Raw genomic sequence first — 18,007 nt, 5'->3', positions numbered from 1 at the left:
GGAAAAAATATACCTTTTCCCAGCTATGTACTAGAGTTAATAGTATTTTAATGTTCTTTCATCAACAGTAACAAATGTGCTATACCAATACTATGAGTCAATAATTAAAGGGGTTAGGGGTATGGGAGGACTTGAATTTTCTTTTTTTGTCTTTGTTTCTTTTCTGGAGTAATGAAAATGTTCTAAAAACTGAAAAAATACACAGCTGTTTGATGGTACCATGGGCAATTGATTGTGCACTTTGGATCTTTGCATGATTGTATGGTATGTGAACAATCTCAATAAAATTAAATTAAAAAAAAAAAGCCACACTTGATTATCGTAAAGGATGCCTGTATTTAGATAATGAGTTCTTCTTACTGAGAGGAAGAACTCATATAAAAAGGAAAGAGAGTGTTTTGCATACCTGAAATGATGTGTCAGATAATTGTAAAGTTTTCTCCTCCCCCTCATTTTCCTCCTGCTGCTCTGCATCTTTGTTTCTTTCATTCGGGGAGAATGGTTATGACAGTTCATCATCATGAGCTCCTAGCCCAGGGCTCTGTCCTGGATAATGAGTTGAAGAAACTACTTATTCAGCCCTACTTTTAAGTAGGTCTGAGGAGAGTGTTAACCTCATATGGTACTGACCACCGTTGTTGTCACTTTGGGAGACATTTCTTTTACTATTCAGGATTTGCTCACAGACCTTCACAATTTGTGGAGAGAGGAGAAAGGAGAATGGTGGCTTTTATGTCAGCAGACCCCATCCTTTTTACTAGCATGAGTGTAAAGATGCAACCATATCCTGGCAAAAGGGAGATGGTGCTAGCTCCACCCTAGGGCTCTAGCAGCGTAGGAGCTTAAACCTGATGTTGTGGTATAATCTCTCTGACCCTCAGAGACTTGTGTGCTGAGGAATAATTGTCAGGGAATTCTGTGGGCTGTAAGGATGAGCTCTAGCCCACTTCTTCACAGCAGACTAGCTCCCCTGTGGTTTCTTCTGTCTCCTCACAGCAGGCTTCAGGGACTTTTCTCTTGGTAACTGTCACCATGACTTCTGTTCAGTCCCTGAAGATAAGCATGTAGGCCCTTTTTATTTTTAGCATTTTATGTTAAACAAAAATAACATTAGGAAATTACAAGTCCCGGTCCTGCTTCTCTTCTGGAAGTCCCTTGGGACATAGCTTTTTTCCTTATGTTGGGCCTTCTTTTCCTTTAGGAAGCCCCATTTCCCAGAATGTAAGCATGAAGGTACAGGGATAGCCAGATGATCCTTAATTCCTTATTTTAGCCCAGCAACTTGCATCTCAGGGTGTCTCATGGGCCTTGGACTTTCCAAGATATGCAGGGGAACTTCTTTATAGCCTTCACATTCTTTAGTGATCCAAGTAATAGTTTCTCATCTAATGTGAACTTGCCATTTAGTCTTCCTTTTCCAAATTCAGCTTAATTTATAAGCCTTCTGGACTGTACCAAGGTATGATTTGTGCAAATGTGAATTCGCTGACATTATTTGATGAATAACTGCTAAAGATCATTGGATTAATAAAGAGTGATGGTAAATTAGCCTGGCTGGAAACTTCACCAGTTGAGATCCTAAAGTAGAGTCTATGCTGGCACTGATTTCTCTGTAAGTCGATTTTAGATGACATCTTATGCTTTTAGAAAATAGCATTCCAGACATAAAATAAGAAACTATGAGTCATCCAATAAATATAATACTAGGCTTGTGCCGTGGCTGCTTTTAGAGTATTGTATTTTAGTGCTTTTTTAATTATCTGTTTGCTAAAAATGTTGGCAGTCCTGGCTTTCCTCTCCATTGTAAACAAAATAATATTAATTCCTTCTCTATGTATTGCCATGATAGTAGATCCTCTTAAAATATTTTCTTTGCCAGTTTCAACTTCTTTGCAGCTTAAAATATTTTCTTTGCCAGTTTCAACTTCTATGAAGATTTCCTATTTAGAATAGGAAATCTTCAAGGGTTTTTTTTTTTCTCTTTTAATTGATTCATGTTTTTCTTTGTAATAAACCTAAAGGAGGTGCAATTAAATTTTCATTTTGAAAGTAAATAAAGTCCTATCACTACTAATAAGAAAAATAATGTAAATGAAGAGGAATTTCAGAGAGAGGCCTTTGTGTCAGCCGTGGCATACCTGGGTGGGGTTGGCAGCCTAGGGTCTAAGCTTTGGTAGCTGAGAAACTTGATTTCTTCAGCTCGCCGAGGGTTGACTGAACCCAGGGGTATTGACTGCTGTCAGCTGGCCAGCACATGCTCTCCTCTGCAGCAAAGTCATATGCAAGCCAAATGACAATCAAGTTTGCTTGGTGAGCATGGAGTCTGAGCCAAAGGGAACTGGATGGTCTGAGTGGCTTGAGTCCTACAGCCCAGGAGCTGGATGCTGTCCTCTCCACGAACTTCAGTGACAGCACTGTGGAGCAGAACAGGTTGCATCTCCTCTTGGTTAGCAAGGCTGTCTCTTCTGCTGGTCCAGTGCTAGATGCTAGGGACTGAGAGTGAATATGAACAGCCTCTCTTGTTAAAATAGAATGCCAAACCAGGTTTGATCAGATGAGAACTCTGGAAGATGAGGTTGTGCATGCACTAACTGGCTCTTTCTCCTGGATTTTCCCTCTCCTTCCAGTTCTCTCACTTTGATTCCAGGTGTTAATTACCATTCACAGCCCCAGGAGCATATTTGTGCCTTCTAAAAAATTGGCCAGACAAAGCTGAACATTAGACCACCCTTCTTATATTGCTCTCAGCATAGTGAAATAGGCTGGACAGCAGTGGAAATCTTATTAAAATTATGAGAAAGTTAAGGGAAAATAAACACATACTAAACCTGTAAAGGCCAGGCTGATGTAGGATGGATTTCTATCCCTGACCCCTTTACCTATCTCACAGTATACACTCACTTTGGGTGGCCTCACATTTTCTCAAGGCTTCTTTTCTAGGTCTGGTTCCCTTTTTCCCCTGAGCTCCAGACTCATATTTCAAGTTGCTTAAGAAACACCTTCACTTAGGTCCCTCAAACTTTACAGGCCCCACCTCAATGTTCCTTCTCTTATAATTCCCACACAGCTAAAAGGATCCTTACATTGAATCACCAAGTCCTGATTTTATTTCCTAGGTATCTCTTGACTACTTCCCCTAGTTTAGAATTAGTCCCTCATTTTCTCTGAACTGGACCATTGCAGCAGCCTTCAATTTCATCTCCTTGCCACTCTTCTGCATTCCAGTGTACTCTCACACTGACATAATAAGCTTTATAACATGCAAATCTGGCCATATTACTACTCTCTTTTAAACACCTATGATGCTTTCCATTGCTAATAGGATAAAAACAAAACTCTCCACAGGATGAAGTGCCAACACCTTAGAGTCAAAAACAGCCTTCCCCAACCTGGCATCCTGTCTAGCCTCATCATTTTCCATTCCCCCTTTCCCTTTTAAAAATCACAGTTCATTAATCATAGCTTCCCCATAGACTGCAGGAACTTACACTTTATTGTGCCTTTTTCCATTTTGGTCTCCTCTGGTGGCAATACCTTTCTGTCCCTTCTTCATGTGATGAGGGGCTACTAAATCCATCAAGTCTGAGCTGGGCAACCATCTTAGCCTCCCCTGGCTTCCATCTATTCAGCATTTATCACCTTTTAAAATTTTTGTTTGTATCTAGATCTACCTCTAGCCTGGTATGTAGAAAGTGTTCAGTAAATATTGTCGAATGGTCCTGTAATAGGATCCCATTTAAACATACACCTCATCTGAAGTCTGTACTCTAAGAATCTCCTTTTTAAGAATTTTGAGATTCTTCGGTCCATACTACTTGTCCTTTCCAGAGGATGGGTTTCATCCCACAGGCTTATCCATAGAATAACATCAGTGCTATGTGAAGTTAAGGGTCTGCTCCTGGTGACTACAGCAGATTCACACTTTCTCCAACATATGCACAGAAGCCCAGGCCCAGGCCCAGGCCCAGGCTCAGGGATGCTTTCTCTGCCCCCAGCTTCTCCCTGAACTGTGCCCCAACACAGGATGGATCAAGAGAGACTTCCTTGTGGAATCATATTGACAAAATCTCTCTTTCTGGACCTCCTTGCCCTAGACTCCAAGCAGAATACTACCTCAGTCAGGTAGCACATTTACAGAGCTTCCATATCCCCTACCAGCCTGACATTGCTTTTGCAGGTGACAAATCTCATTTTAACACATTATTATAGATTTTATTCTTTTGATATTAGCATTTCTGACATTGTCCTAAAATTTTGGGGGACACTTCACAGAGGCCAGAATGTGCTGATTAAAAGTAAGTATTCTGGGGTCATAATTAACAACTTATTTTTCTGGCTCTTTTTCAGAATATCATTATGAATGCCTTAAAAATTCAATATTTCTCAATCAGTTGCAGTTTTGATGCTTAAATTGTTCCATCTTTGGCCAACAGGAGCCCTTTCATGTGGTTTTTGTGTCCTTTTGACATGACCTCATTAGTGTTGGAGCACTTTCTTCCTTTCTGAGCTCATCAAGATGTTTTAGGCTCGTTGTGTACTTTTTTCTGCTTTTTTCTGGCCCAGACCCCAAATCAGTCAAACCTGCAAGGAACCTTGGTTCCTTTTAGGGGGAATGGTTTTTAAAGTCCATAATCTGAGTGCTTAGGGGTGTTTATTGCTACTGGGTTGTCCTTACTTCTAAATCTATTCAGGGCGATATGAAAAGAAAAAATGGTGAGTTCATATGGGTCTTTCCAATTTAAATGTATGATTACAGGGTTTAAAAAAATATTTTGATTATGTAGTATATACATGTATTTTCTGTTCACTGAAAATATCTTGGTTCCTTACAACATTAACATAATTATTTACTTGCCTTATCTTATAGTATATGTGAGTTTCAAAACAATACCAATATTATTAATGACAATCATCCTGCTAAATGAAGTTTAAGATTTCTTTGCAGCTTTAATTGCCTTTAGAATATATACTCCCATGGATGAATAGTCTTAATATTGTATTCTAAAGCAACTTGAGATAATTATTTTTTCTATGTTCTTATGCCACCAACTGGGTATTCAGTTAGGTTCATTTGTTTCAGTTGATTTTCAATTTTTAGGGTTTATTTTTTCTTTTGATTTATTATTAATATTATTAATATAACTTATTCCAAAGTCAAAACTATGTAAGGTACATCCAGAGAAGTCTTGGTTTTTCATTCCTGTCTCCTCCACACTGTTCCCTCTTTTTAACTCTTGGTTAGTTTTCAGTTTATCCATCCAGTGGTTTTTTGAAATATTATCAAATATATATTCTTTATATTTCCCCATACTTTCTTTCCTTTCTCATTCCTCGTTAAATTTTATGTAATTTTATATGATATATTTTATTACTTATAGCTGTGTAATAGCTCATTGATTGGATGTCATGGCTTAAGAATGACTATGTAGTGATGAATAAAGTTCTGAATTACTGAAATCTCTCTCCTGCTGGAAAGATAAGGAAACACATCTTTTTAAAACTGCTTTTAAATGGGAACAGGTTTCTTCTTTCTTGAAGTCTATTCTTTCAAGAAAAACAACCCTTTTCCCACAGGATTTCCACGCCTCCGTACTCTAAGCTGGTATGAAGCTTGTGCTTCATTTTCCGTCAGCTTCTATGCCGTCTTTCCCAAGGCTGCTTCAGATGAAGTGGGGCACTTGCATCTCGCTGGTCTTCTGTACATTCCATCCTGAGTCTTGTTTCCTTTGGTGCCCCCACCATCTCCTCTCAGATCTTGGGAGAAGCGCAGAAATCTCTGCGTCTGCTTGTGGTCCCAGGGCGCCGTTGCTCACCCGGCCGCTCCCGGTCTCCGGGCTCCGTGGCTCGCGGGCGCAGGTGCAGAGAGCCGGTCAGGCGCCGGAGCTGGGGCTGCCCCGCCTGCGCGCGGTGATGCCGGGATTGGGGGCGGGAGCGCCGCCTTCATCTCCCAAGCGCTCGCTCGCTCCCGCCCTCTCTCCCCCCCCAAGCCCTCTCCTGCCTCAGACGTGCAGGCTCCGCACTGCAGATGTCCGCTGGCTTCCCCGCTCCGGACGCCTCCCTCAGCGCCCTGCAGCTCCCCTCGTTCCCTGAGCGCCCGCCTTACTCTCGCTCCTCCCTAGGGGCCGTCGCACTGATCCGCAGCGCGTGAAGGAGCGACATCCACCCGGCAGCGGGACCGAGGTGGACGGTGGCCGCGCCGGAGCCTGGGGCGCTCTCGGATGCGGCAGGACAAGCTGACCGGCTCCCTGAGGCGCGGGGGGAGATGCCTGAAGCGGCAGGGCGGCGGTGGTGGCGGCGGTGTGGGCACCATCCTGAGCAATGTGCTCAAGAAGCGCAGCTGCATTTCCCGGACCGCGCCCCGGCTGCTTTGCACCCTGGAGCCGGGTGAGGGCCCTGGGGCTGCAGATGGGGCACTTGAAAGTAGCGTGTCCCTCTCTGAGCTGGCATTGTTCGAGGCCCTGTCTCAGCAGAACTCCTCGGCTGGGGAACGCCCGAGGGCCACCCAGAGTGTGGCACCTCGGCTAGGCGCCGGCGGGGCTGCATCTGCCTGGGAGGGCAAACCGCGGAAGAGATCCTATGTGGGGACAGAGGATGGGCTGCTCTCACCAGCTGCACCCTGGCCCCCACTCCACGGCCTGTGCGCGGGTCCGGCCTTGATGGTACCTAGGGCTGCTGGAAAGCCTTGCGCTCGGCCTTCTCTGGAAGGTGCGGAAGTGCGGGCCGCTGCCCCGGGCATCAGAGGCTGCGCCACCTATTGTGCTCTGGGTTCCCAGGAAGCTAGAGCTTGAATGAGGTGTGTGGGGTAGAGAAAGAACCCTTTAGGCACAGGTTAGGCAATAGGGTCGGAGAGTAAAGAAGTAGCTGCGAAGGAAATATAGGTTGTGTTTTTTTGAAGGTACCAGAGGCGTGAGTGCCGAGGTCAGCTCACCTGGAGCCTTTAATTTGTGTGTCCGAATGGGTAGTGGGCAGGAAACACTTCCAGCAGGCTGGAAAGTCTTTCTCCAGGTAAGGTCTGGGAAGTCTTCAGGTAAGGTCTCGGAGCGCTTCCGGCCTCGTCAGGGTAGGCCCCTTCGCCCCCCACCCCCCACCCCGAGCGTGTGCTTATACATCCCTGCTTCTCCCAGCTGCATAATTCCGCGTCTGCTCCACCACCCTGCGTCGCTCCCCGGGGCTTTAAGAGCCCGACCCAGGCGGGGACGCACGGAGATTTCTGGGAAGCGGTGGCCGCAGAGGGAGCCAACTGTACTCCTTCACCAGTGCTTGGCGCCAAACTGTCACTGGAGTGGCACCAGCTTTGCCTCAGGGAGGTTCACCCCCCCCCCCCATTAGCGCCTTCCTGGACCCTCACTCCTGGAGCTGATGGGTGAAAATCGGCGGAGGCACTGAATTCAAAGGGTGGAACGCGTCCCCGCCTTTCCGAACCTCGTGGTTTCTTTGTTTTTCTCCCCAAGAAAGTGTCAGCTGCATAGACTGTGGTGTGTATTCGTTGTTTTCCTTTACCTTGTTCGTTTCTTTCTTTCTTTCTTTTTTTTAAATTTTAAGTCTGCTCTCCACGGTAAAAGTGTTTTGTATTTCTGATCCGGAACAGCATTGATTATCAGATGAAACACAAACCTTCTCTCCTCCCTATTCGGCTAGAAGAGAAGGGGTGAAAATGACCTGATTTCAGCTTTTGCAAAAAGGCAGCAAATGACCAATTCCAGTTAAATCCTCTGACTCATTTTTGGTCGTGAGAAAATAGTTGTGGCTTTGACTAACCCCAGCCTGTTTTCAGCATGGGAAGGCAATCGGCATGGCGCCCCGCAGGTGCTCTGCTAAAGTCTGGGAGCATAATGGGTCATATATACAGGGAATCGAGGTTTCTCCTGCGGTAGGAATGAGATGGGGCAGGACCGAATTTCCTGGTCTTTGTTATAACTCGACGCTCCTGCATTCAGCACCTCGGGTGTGGATAGCTACCTCACAACCAGGTCTGTTTCATCGTGCCTTAGAGCACTAGCTACGGCTAGAGGCATTCTTGTGTTCTTGTATCAGCCCTTTGCACTGGGGCAGGACTCAGAGAGATGAGAATCCGCGGGGTATTTAATATACCTTCGGAGAAGAAAATCTTGTCTATCTTGGCAGAGAATGGTTTCGGCCCTGAAGCTTTGAAAAGGAATGTCAAGGCATTGGTTAGGTGCCCAGGATTCTCTACCACAGCTTGACTTTAGAACTGAGGACCCAACTCGTGTATTCACAGCACTCTTTCAGGCCTCGAAGAAACTAATCTGCATGCTGTCAAGGACTTGGGAAAATCAGACATTTCTCTTTTCAGTGTCTTGACTCCATAAATATGGCTTTAAAAAACCAGTTTACTTTCTTACTATTTTACAAATTCTGAGGATTGTTTCTATCCATCTACCAGTTGCTGGAGGTGGGGAGGGGTTGTGGAGAGGTTCTCAGTATGTCTATGCTGCAGTCAACATCTTAGAAGCAAAAATGTCATCATTTGACTTTTACAATTTTTAAAACTGGATGCTACAAAGTTTGATATTTCTTGATCCTTAAACTTTTATGTAATGTCTTTTAAAAAGTGATTTAAAGAATATCATTGAATTGATTTTGAATTGTAGAAAAAGAATATTTAGCATTTTCAGATCTGATTATTTTTATAGAGTTTAATAGAAATAAAAATTGTGTCATTTAATCTCACTTGAATAATAATAGTACATATTTTTAATATGGAATTCTAATTAAAGCTCTGATATCAGCATTAAACAAGTAGTCTGTGTATCTTCTCACATTTATTTACTTTTATTCCATAGACTTGGGATTTGAGTCAAAGAAGTTTATCCAATGTTGCAAATTACTTGGAACTAGAGTGGAGTTCTATTTTTAGCTTGTATTCTATAATTAAACACACACACTGCCTTATCTTTAATGACTAAGGATATTATGACAGAATTTAAAATATATGAGAATCTCCAAATGGAATTTGACGTTCCACTTAAAGTTTCTTAATCTCTAAAAGGAATTTGATATTCCACTTAGAGTTCCTTAATAGAGTTATTTGATGCAAGTGTCCTGGAAAAACAATTTCTACAAGTAGAGAATTCTCTTTCTAAATTTCACAAATACTAAGAACCCTGGGCTGGGTGATTTACAGTACTGTTAATCACCACAGCAGTTCTCTGAGATAGACATCATAAAAACCATTTTGAAAATAAAGAAATTGAGGCTTAGACAGGTTAAATAATATGTCCCAGTCTAGGAACCAAAGTTGAATGGAGGTCTTTGTGACTCCAGGGCCTATGGTGTCATTTTTTGGTTTTGTTTTTCCCTACTACAGGCAGCTGTGGAAACCATAATCCAGCTGTATTCTAAAGCTATAGGGTATTTTCCTATTTTAATAATCAATATTCTTTTTTCTTTTAACAAAATTGACAAAATTTAGTGAAAGTGTTAAAAAATACAGTAATTCAGTAGAACCAAGTTAATTTTTACTTTCATTTTTGATAAAACTTATCTTCTCCAAAAATAACAGCTATTTATTTTTCTTTTAGGGGTTGATACAAAGTTGAAGTTCACTCTCGAGCCATCTTTAGGTCAAAATGGTTTTCAGCAGGTAACTTTATTTTTGGTTTTGAAAACATAGAGTACCCTGAGATATATTCTGAAAGTGGGAATATTAACATGTTTCGATATGCATAAGTAGATGAGTCAGTTTTTAAAATTATAGATGATATTATAGATAAAATAACTTATGAAGCTACAAATGGCATGGGTTGTAGTTGCAATGAAAAAGCTTGCACTTCTATTAATGGTCAAGTGTGGAAAAAGAAAAAAGTAAAAACCACATGTTTATTGTTTGGAACCCATATTTTAGTTTCTAAACCAGCACTTCCCAACCAATGTGTGTGTATTGCAGATGGGTCACAGGTATGTTAAGGGGGCATGATGGGTGTGTCTCAAGTCAGGGGTGGTCACAGCCCTCACACCAGTCACATTTAGCTGGGAAAAACTTTGCTTGTCCCAGTGTGTTGAATAAATTTTGTCATACTCTGTGAGTGCCAAGATGGGAGAAAGGTTGAAACGTGCTTATCTAGGTCAATATTATCACTTCCCTAATATTTTTTTTTTTGTACTTAGTGGTATGATGCACTCAAGGCAGTTGCTAAACTATCAACAGGCATACCAAAGGAATGGAGGAGAAAGGTAAGGAGGAGTCACAGGGCTAAAATATAAGAGGACCAGGACTCTCTCCCTCTGAAGTGTCTAGAATGTCAAAAAGTATATTCTAGATTTAGTAATTTGAAACCTTTCTCTTTCATTATTCATTCATTTAATAAGTATTTGTTATCTACTCTGTGTCAGGGACTGTTCTGGGTACTGGGGATATAGCAGTGGGGAAAAATACCAAAAAGCTTTTGTTCTCGTGGAGCTTACAATGAATAAAATATAAAGCAGGTCAGATGGCAATAAGTGTTATGGATAAAAATAAAGCTGGGAAAGAGATAAGGGGAGTGTTGGGAGAATGGGAGTAAGGAGTTGAATTTTAAATAGGAAGAGGAGGGGAGGCCTCACGGAGAAGGTGGCATTTGAGTAGGGCCTGGAAGGGAGTGAGGAGTGAGCCATGGAGCTCCCTGGGGGAAGAGCATTCTAGACAGAGGGCACAGTCAGTGCACCCTAGGGTGGGAGCGTCTTAGGAGGATTCAAGCAAAAGCAAGAGGCTGGGGTGGCAGGAGCACAGTGGATGAGGGTGAAAGCAATAGGAGAGAGGGTCAGAGATGTAATGTGGTGGAGTCGGAGAGTGTCAGATCATGGAAGACCTCAAAGATCATAGTGGGACTTGTGCTTTTGCCCAGTGTGAGATGGGAAGCATTGGGAAATTATGAGCAAGGGAGTGACGTAATCTCACGTATTTTAAATGAACAGCTCTGGCTAACAACTTGAGAATAGACTATGGAAGGGCAAGGGTAAAGGCAGGGAAATCAATAGGAAACTTGCAATAATTTAGGCAAGAGATGATGGTGACTTGGATCAGGGTGGCTGTAGTGGAGATGTAGAGAAGGGGTTTATTGGATTTCCTATATAATTGAATATGGGGTGTACAGATGTCAAAGATGAGTTAAAGTTCCTTAATAGAGCAAGTAGAAGAATAGAGTTACTATTTACTCAGATGGGAGGAGGAGGTGTGTGTTTGTGTGTGTGTTACGCATGTGTGTGTATGTATGAATATAGGTATGTTGGGTGGGTGGAGGGGCTGTGGACTAGGAGATTGGTTTTGGATCCGTTGAAGTTGAGATGCCTTTTAGATATCTGAGTTGAAGGTGTCAAGTAGGCATTTGGACATGACTCTTATGCTTAGGAGAGCAGTCTGACTGGAGATATTGATCAGTGTTATTTCTGCTAAACTAGGTTCAAATGCCAAAACTTGAAATGCTTTCTTAAGATATTAACTTATAAACCTAGTTTTGATACTCTTAGAATTTGAACATTGTGGATCCCTCTAAGTATACCTTTTTTAAAAATGGCATTATGAAATATATCTTTCAGAGACAGCTTTTTAGGATAAGGTAATCAAAGGAGTAAAAGTATCCAGTGACTCTTTTTTTAAAAGTTATCCATTATGGAGCCCATCTGTCAGTTTGTGTGTGGGTGGTAGTGGGGGAGAAGAGGGGTGGCTAATTTAAAGGCAGAGATCATTCAGTGGCAAAAAAAAAGGCCTCTTCTCTGTGAATGACCAGCATAGAGAACAATTCAGTACCAAGTATAACAAGCTTATAAAATAATAAAGCTAATTCATTGACATGAAATAAAATTTGAATTATTTTTGTTTTCTTAACTGTATCCCCAATGCCTTAATCACTGGTTGGCACTACAGTTGGAGCTCAAGAAATGTTTACTGAACGAATAAATGAAAGACCCTAGATAGCGCAATTCAGTGCAGCAAACATTTAAAAAGGCTCCTGTAGAGTTTTACATGTGGGCTATATCTGGCCTAGGAATAGTTCCCATTTTCTTTTTGAATGCAATAACTGTTTTCCAATAAAGAAAGGTGAAAATTATGTGTTCTACTTTAGCAATCTTCTTTATTTATGTAATATTTTAGGTTTGGTTGACCTTGGCAGATCATTATTTGCACAGTATAGCCATTGATTGGGACAAAACCATGCGCTTCACTTTTAATGAAAGGAGTAATCCTGATGATGACTCAATGGGAATTCAGATAGTCAAGGTAATGCCCCCTGAGCTTGACCTGTTGTCTTAACTCAGAAGGACTGTAATGCCAGATGTTCTCTGGACAGAGGATGAAATGTATCTTATGGTCTGAATGGCTATGTATTTTCTGCTTTTTCATTTCATTAGCAATCAGCTTTTTTTGTGGGAAACTTGACTAGGTCTTGTCTTTATAAATTTTAATGCTGCCATTAAATAAACTTTTGTGAGTTAGCTTCCAAGCATATTCAGTTTATTTATCTTCCTCAGATGGTAGGAGATTGATATCCCTTTTTGCATGGGTTAGTCCTGCCAAGTAGATTTTTACATACAAGCCACTAATTGAGAAAGTTAAAGTATATCTCATATTAGAATAATTTGGCTCTTACTAGGTTCTTTGATAATTTCTTACCTGTCAATTTATAAAGGTAGGTTGACTGGCAGTTCTACATAAAACCAAGTGATAGAGGGTTCAAGCCAGCTGTGGAGGCAGCTGTAGTTTGCCTACCTGGATTATAACAGTTGATTAGAGCCTGGTGCCAAAAGTGAAGGAAGCTGATTCAATTTGATCCCAGTGTTATTCCCTTACATAAGCCTTTAGCATATAGTTTATTACTTTATATGAGATAATACAGTGTGATCCTAAGCTGAAGCTTTAAAAGGAAAGTTGTTTAATACAAATTTTGGCTACTAGAAGATGGTTAATTTTTTTATATCCACAGATAATTTTTTTCAGGAGCAAGGACTAAATAAAACCAGCTACTTTCTTACCTAACTTGGTCAGTTTCAGACAAATGCTGAAAAAAAAAATTATGAAATTTACCTTGCATGCTTGAGAAGCCTTTGCATCATTCACATTTTAGCTATTCATTTGAAATTTCAGAATATGTTTCAGAGATGAGGTATTTAATATTTGAAATATTTTCTTTCTGTTTATAGTTTGTGAATTAAGGCATTGCACATTTTATAATGATCATGTTATTAAGAGGATCTTTTATTTTCTCATTGAAGTGAATGCCATGTCAGCAAAATGACTTCAGCTCCTGAAAATCATAGTCTAAACTAAATTATAGATACTGCTCTCATTAAATATTAAAGTATAGCAAACATTTCTGTCCTACTTACATAAACTCTTCAAACAATTTGAATAGGATGATTTTTATATCTTGGGATCTATGATACAGACTGCAATTTTTCCTGTTTTGATTTTGCTCTTTAATTTTGTTTGGAGTTTTTAAAGCTAAATATTGTACCATTTTTTTGTAGAAAGAAGTTATTGTTAGCTTCTATCATACATGTGTTGAAATGACTACTGTTTTATCTGAAGCATATTATTAAAATAAACTAATAACTCATATATAATTATGTGAGTTTTGTTAATTCTGAGTCACTTTTTTTATCAGAAGCACTTTAAATAGGAACTTTGCCTGATTGAGATTCCCTATTCAAATACCTCTTAGACAGCATATTAGAAAACATTTAAAAAAAATTAAAAAATTCTTTTGGTTCATGCATGTAAGTTGCATATGTATTTTTGAAATTAAAATCCATGTTGATAATTTGACTATTTAATGGTGAGGCAAAGAAATAACTAAAGGTATTATTTGGAGGGAGGGTATTTTAAACAGCATTGTTTCCCCTCCGTTTTAGGATCTTCATCGCACAGGCTGCAGTTCTTACTGTGGCCAGGAAGCTGAGCAGGACAGGGTTGTGTTGAAGCGTGTCCTGTTGGCCTATGCCCGATGGAACAAGAACGTTGGTTACTGCCAAGGCTTTAACATCCTGGCTGCACTAATTCTGGAAGTGATGGAAGGCAATGAAGGGGATGCGCTGAAAGTGAGTGTCAGGCTCTATAGAAGGCAACTGAAATTCTTCTGGGAGTGAAGAACTGGAGCTCTAGTTTCTCGTCCTTTATACCCCATCTTCTTCCAAGGTGTTTTCCTCACTGTAGCAGTTACCCATGATTGTGTCTCCCCCAGGCTAAGGCTAGGTAAAGTGACAGGCCAAGCTACCAGCGAAATGGAAGGAGACTGGGTATGTTTTCAGTGTCACTTATAAAATCCAGTTGTCTTTATAAATTTTAATGCTGCCATTAAATAAACTTTTGTGAGTTAGCTTCCAAGCATATTCAGTTTATTTATCTTCCTCAGATGGTAGGAGATTGATATCCCTTTTTGCATGGGTTAGTCCTGCCAAGTAGATTTTTACATACAATCCACTAATTGAGAAAGTTAAAGTACATTTCATATTAGAATAATTTGGGTCTTACTAGGTTCTTTGATAATTTCTTACCTGTCGCTTTATAAAGGTAGGTTGACTGGCAGTTCTACATAAAACCAAATGATTGAGGGTTCAAGCCAGCTGTGGAAGCAGTTGTAGTTTGCCTACCTGGATTATAACAGTTGATTAGAGCCTGGTGCCAAAAGGCAACTTAAATGCCAAATATATTTATTTTCCATTCCTGTGTAGCAAATTAACTGCTTGAAACAGCAAACCTTTATTATTTCACAGTTTCTTTGAGTCAAGAACCTGGCCATGGATTAGTTGGGTGACTCTGGCTCAAGGTCTTTCAGAAGGTCACATTCAAACTGTAGGCATGGGCTGCAGTCTTATCTAAAGGCTCGATTGGTGGGAGCATTTACTTCCAAGTAAATTCATTTCCTTGCAGGCTGATGGAATGAGGGCCCGGGTTCCTTTCCAGCTGTTGGCTGGAGGTCTCAGTTCCTTGCCATGTGGGCATTTCCAGTTCACAACATGGTGGCTAGCTTCCCACACAGCGAGCAAGAGAGTAATAGATAGTGAGCAAGGCGGAAGAGGTCACGTTACAGATTTATAACCTAATATGGAGGAGTGACATTCCAGCCATTTTTGCCATATTCTTTGCATTAGAAGCCAGTCACCAGGTCTAGCTCATACTCAAGAGGAAGGGATTATATAAAGGTGTGACTGAGGAGATGGGGGCCACCGTTGCCATCTCAGAAGCTGCCTACCACATCATCACGCTTAACTCTGGTTGGATCTATTATGGAAGATATTTACACAGAGAAAGGTTATGGAAGTGAGCTATATTTAATTATCTTTCAATCTTTGAAGACTGTGGCATTCATTAGTTAAAAAAAAATTCTGGAAACACTTAGCAATTTAAGCTCATCATTCTGAATATGAGTCACCAGAAATATAGTCTTTATGAAAAATGAAGCATTTTGAGTGTGGAGGATGGCCACTGCTTTGTTTTCTTTGGGCGCAGTGGGGATGCTAATTCATGTCTGAACCCTTGAACTGCTGTTGATTGCAATGCTTTGTGATGTATGGGATGTTTAGTCTTTGCATTCAAGAAGTTTCCCACCTCCATCCTTGTTTGTGGTGAATACCCTAGGGATATTCATAGTCATTGACTAATGTGATATGGAAAAAGAAAGTGTTGCCTTGGTTTATACACTTACTGATGAAGTTAATTATGATTCCATCCTAACATGATCTAAATCAGTATTCAGCCTCTCTCACTTTTTCCAATCAAGAACTTAAGGAAACAACTTTGAAGCTACTTGTTCATCAAACGGGAAAATAAAGGCAGTGACAAACCAAATACATGAGTTAAAAACATTTTTTGAGAAGCAATTTTGTTTACTCCATCTATCAGCTTTTCTTGATTTTTCTTCAGATGTAATTTTTCTGACCATAAACTGGGAACTATACTGTTGAAATGCTGGAATATGAGATTGAGATTGTGGGTGGGGGAGACAGGTTTGGGGAAGGAGAGATACATGCCAATCAAAGCATGAAAGGGCTCAGCAAATACTAGAGAAACTAGAAATTCATGTAAAAAGATGAATTAGATAAATTTGAGAAACCGAATATTTGTATTTCTTCTTTTTATTAGGGAAGTTGTAGATTTACAGATAAATCATGCACAAAATACAGAGTTCCTGTATATCCACCCCCATTTTTAACATTTTGCATTAGTGTGGTACCTTTGTTAACATTGATAACAAAATATAATTATAATGCATTATTAGCTATAGTCATAGTTTATATTAGGGTTCACTGTTTTTGTTGCACAGTCCTATGGTTGGGTTTTTTTTTTTAAATTTTTGTTCTAGCAGCACATATATCACCTAAAATTTTCCCTTTTAACCACATTCAGATACATAATTCAGTGGTTTAATTACATTCACAATGTTGCATTACCATGTATGTAATAAATAACCAAAACTTTTCCATCACCCCAAACAGAAACTCCGCACCAGTTAAGAATTAATTCCCCATTCCCTACCCCTACCCTGCCCCTGGTAACCTGTATTCTAGTTTCTGACTCTATGAATTTACTTATTATAATTATTTCATATCAGTGATGTCATATAATATTTATATTATTCTTTTGTCTGTCTTATTTCTCTCATTCTTTTTCACAGCTGAATAATTTCTGTTGTATGTATACACCACATTTTGTTTACCCATTCATCTGTTGATGGACACTTGGGGTGCTTCCACCTTTTGGCATTTGTGAATAATACCTCTGTGAACATCAGTGTGCAAATACCTGTTCGAGTTCTTGCTTGCCATTCTTTGGGTATATAACTAGAAGTGGGATAGCCGGGTCATATGGTAATTCTGTACTTTCTGAGGAACTGCCAAACTGTTTTGCACAGTGGCTGTACCATTTTATATTCCCACCAACAATGTATGAGTGTCCCTCTTTCTCCACATCCTCTGTAGCACTTGTAGTTTTGTAATATATTAGCCATTCTGGTGGGTGTGAAATGGTATCTCATTGTGGTTTTGATTTGCATTTCCCTAATGGCTAATGATTTTGAGCATATTTTCATGTGCTTACTGACCATTCATATACCTTCTTTGGAGAAATATCTATTCAAGTCTTTTGCCCATTTTGTAATTGGGTTTTGATGATTAGATAAAGCTGAGAAATTGAATATTTATATTTCTTGAATATAAATATTCAAGAAAATGAACGCTGTGAAATGAGATGTCATTGTGATTTAGAAATATGTAGATCTTGTTAGACATTGAATATGCAGGTGAAAGTTGGGTTCATGGAGAATCTCTTCTGATGCAAAGGAAAAATTGGGTGCCAGTGTTTCCCCAGTAGCTATTTTGGTCTTTGCAAGTTGTACTTACTAGAGAAATATATAGTTTGGTAGAAATAGGTCAATATTTTCCTTGTTTTGAACACTTACTATTTCTTCTTAGTAATGATTTGTTAAGAGTTTGAAATCCCCATTATCTAAATGCTTTTTTAGAGTTCTAATATTTGGTCTCTGAAGTTGAGTAGCGTGTGGAGTGAGTGAGCTTGCTCCTATGTTTTAAGTCAGAGCTTGAGATGCCTTTAGAAAGAATTTCATTACTATAATAATTGGAAAAACATTTTTGGTTTTTCTTGTTTTCATGTAATTTTAAGAATCAATTTCTTCATAAAAACTTAAGTATCTTTCTCAGGACTATGTAACTTATCTTTAGATGAAAAATACAATAGTACACAGACTGTTACCTCTAAATTTTGCCTTCATGAGCCTGTAAATCCCTCTTTTCTTGACCTGTAGAGTCCTAGGTCCCCACCAGGGCCGCCTTCTTTGCCAGAAGTCTGTTCTTCCCTTCATCTGCCAGCCTCTCCAGGACCTCTTCCTTCCACACAGAAAGAATACACTTCTTTTCTTATTGCTGAACTCCTCTTTCCAAGGTGATGGTATATTTACCTAACTGTACCCTAACAGGTTCTAACAGGGCCTTCTGGAAATTATGCCCCCCTTCTTGTTGACTTATTCAAAAGTATGACCCTAATGGTAGAAATTAT

General features: G+C 40.1%; 1 protein-coding gene across 6 annotated transcripts in view; it reads left to right on the top strand.

Annotated features, from left to right (window-relative positions):
• Nucleotides 1-18,007, top strand: part of TBC1D30 (TBC1 domain family member 30) — a 115,181-nt gene that overhangs the window by 73,211 nt on the left and 23,963 nt on the right. For 3 of the 6 annotated variants that reach the window (XR_005218317.1, XM_037845841.1, XM_037845842.1), the window contains exons 3-6: nucleotides 9,543-9,604; nucleotides 10,129-10,194; nucleotides 12,092-12,217; nucleotides 13,849-14,034. Coding sequence is in view for 5 of the 6 variants with exons in the window: in XM_037845841.1 (XP_037701769.1) it covers nucleotides 9,543-9,604; nucleotides 10,129-10,194; nucleotides 12,092-12,217; nucleotides 13,849-14,034 (440 nt within the window). In the remaining variant the exon portion in view is untranslated. Of the gene's footprint in view, nucleotides 1-5,789; nucleotides 6,385-9,542; nucleotides 9,605-10,128; nucleotides 10,195-12,091; nucleotides 12,218-13,848; nucleotides 14,035-18,007 lie in introns of those variants that run through there. The other 3 variants (XM_037845844.1, XM_037845845.1, XM_037845843.1) reach the window with 3 other exon arrangements.

Source organism: Choloepus didactylus, chromosome 8 (genome assembly GCF_015220235.1).
Source record: "Choloepus didactylus isolate mChoDid1 chromosome 8, mChoDid1.pri, whole genome shotgun sequence".
Taxonomy (NCBI): Eukaryota; Metazoa; Chordata; class Mammalia; order Pilosa; family Megalonychidae; genus Choloepus; species Choloepus didactylus.
Note: the sequence above shows the minus strand (reverse complement) of the source record. Positions and strands in the feature narration are given on the sequence as shown.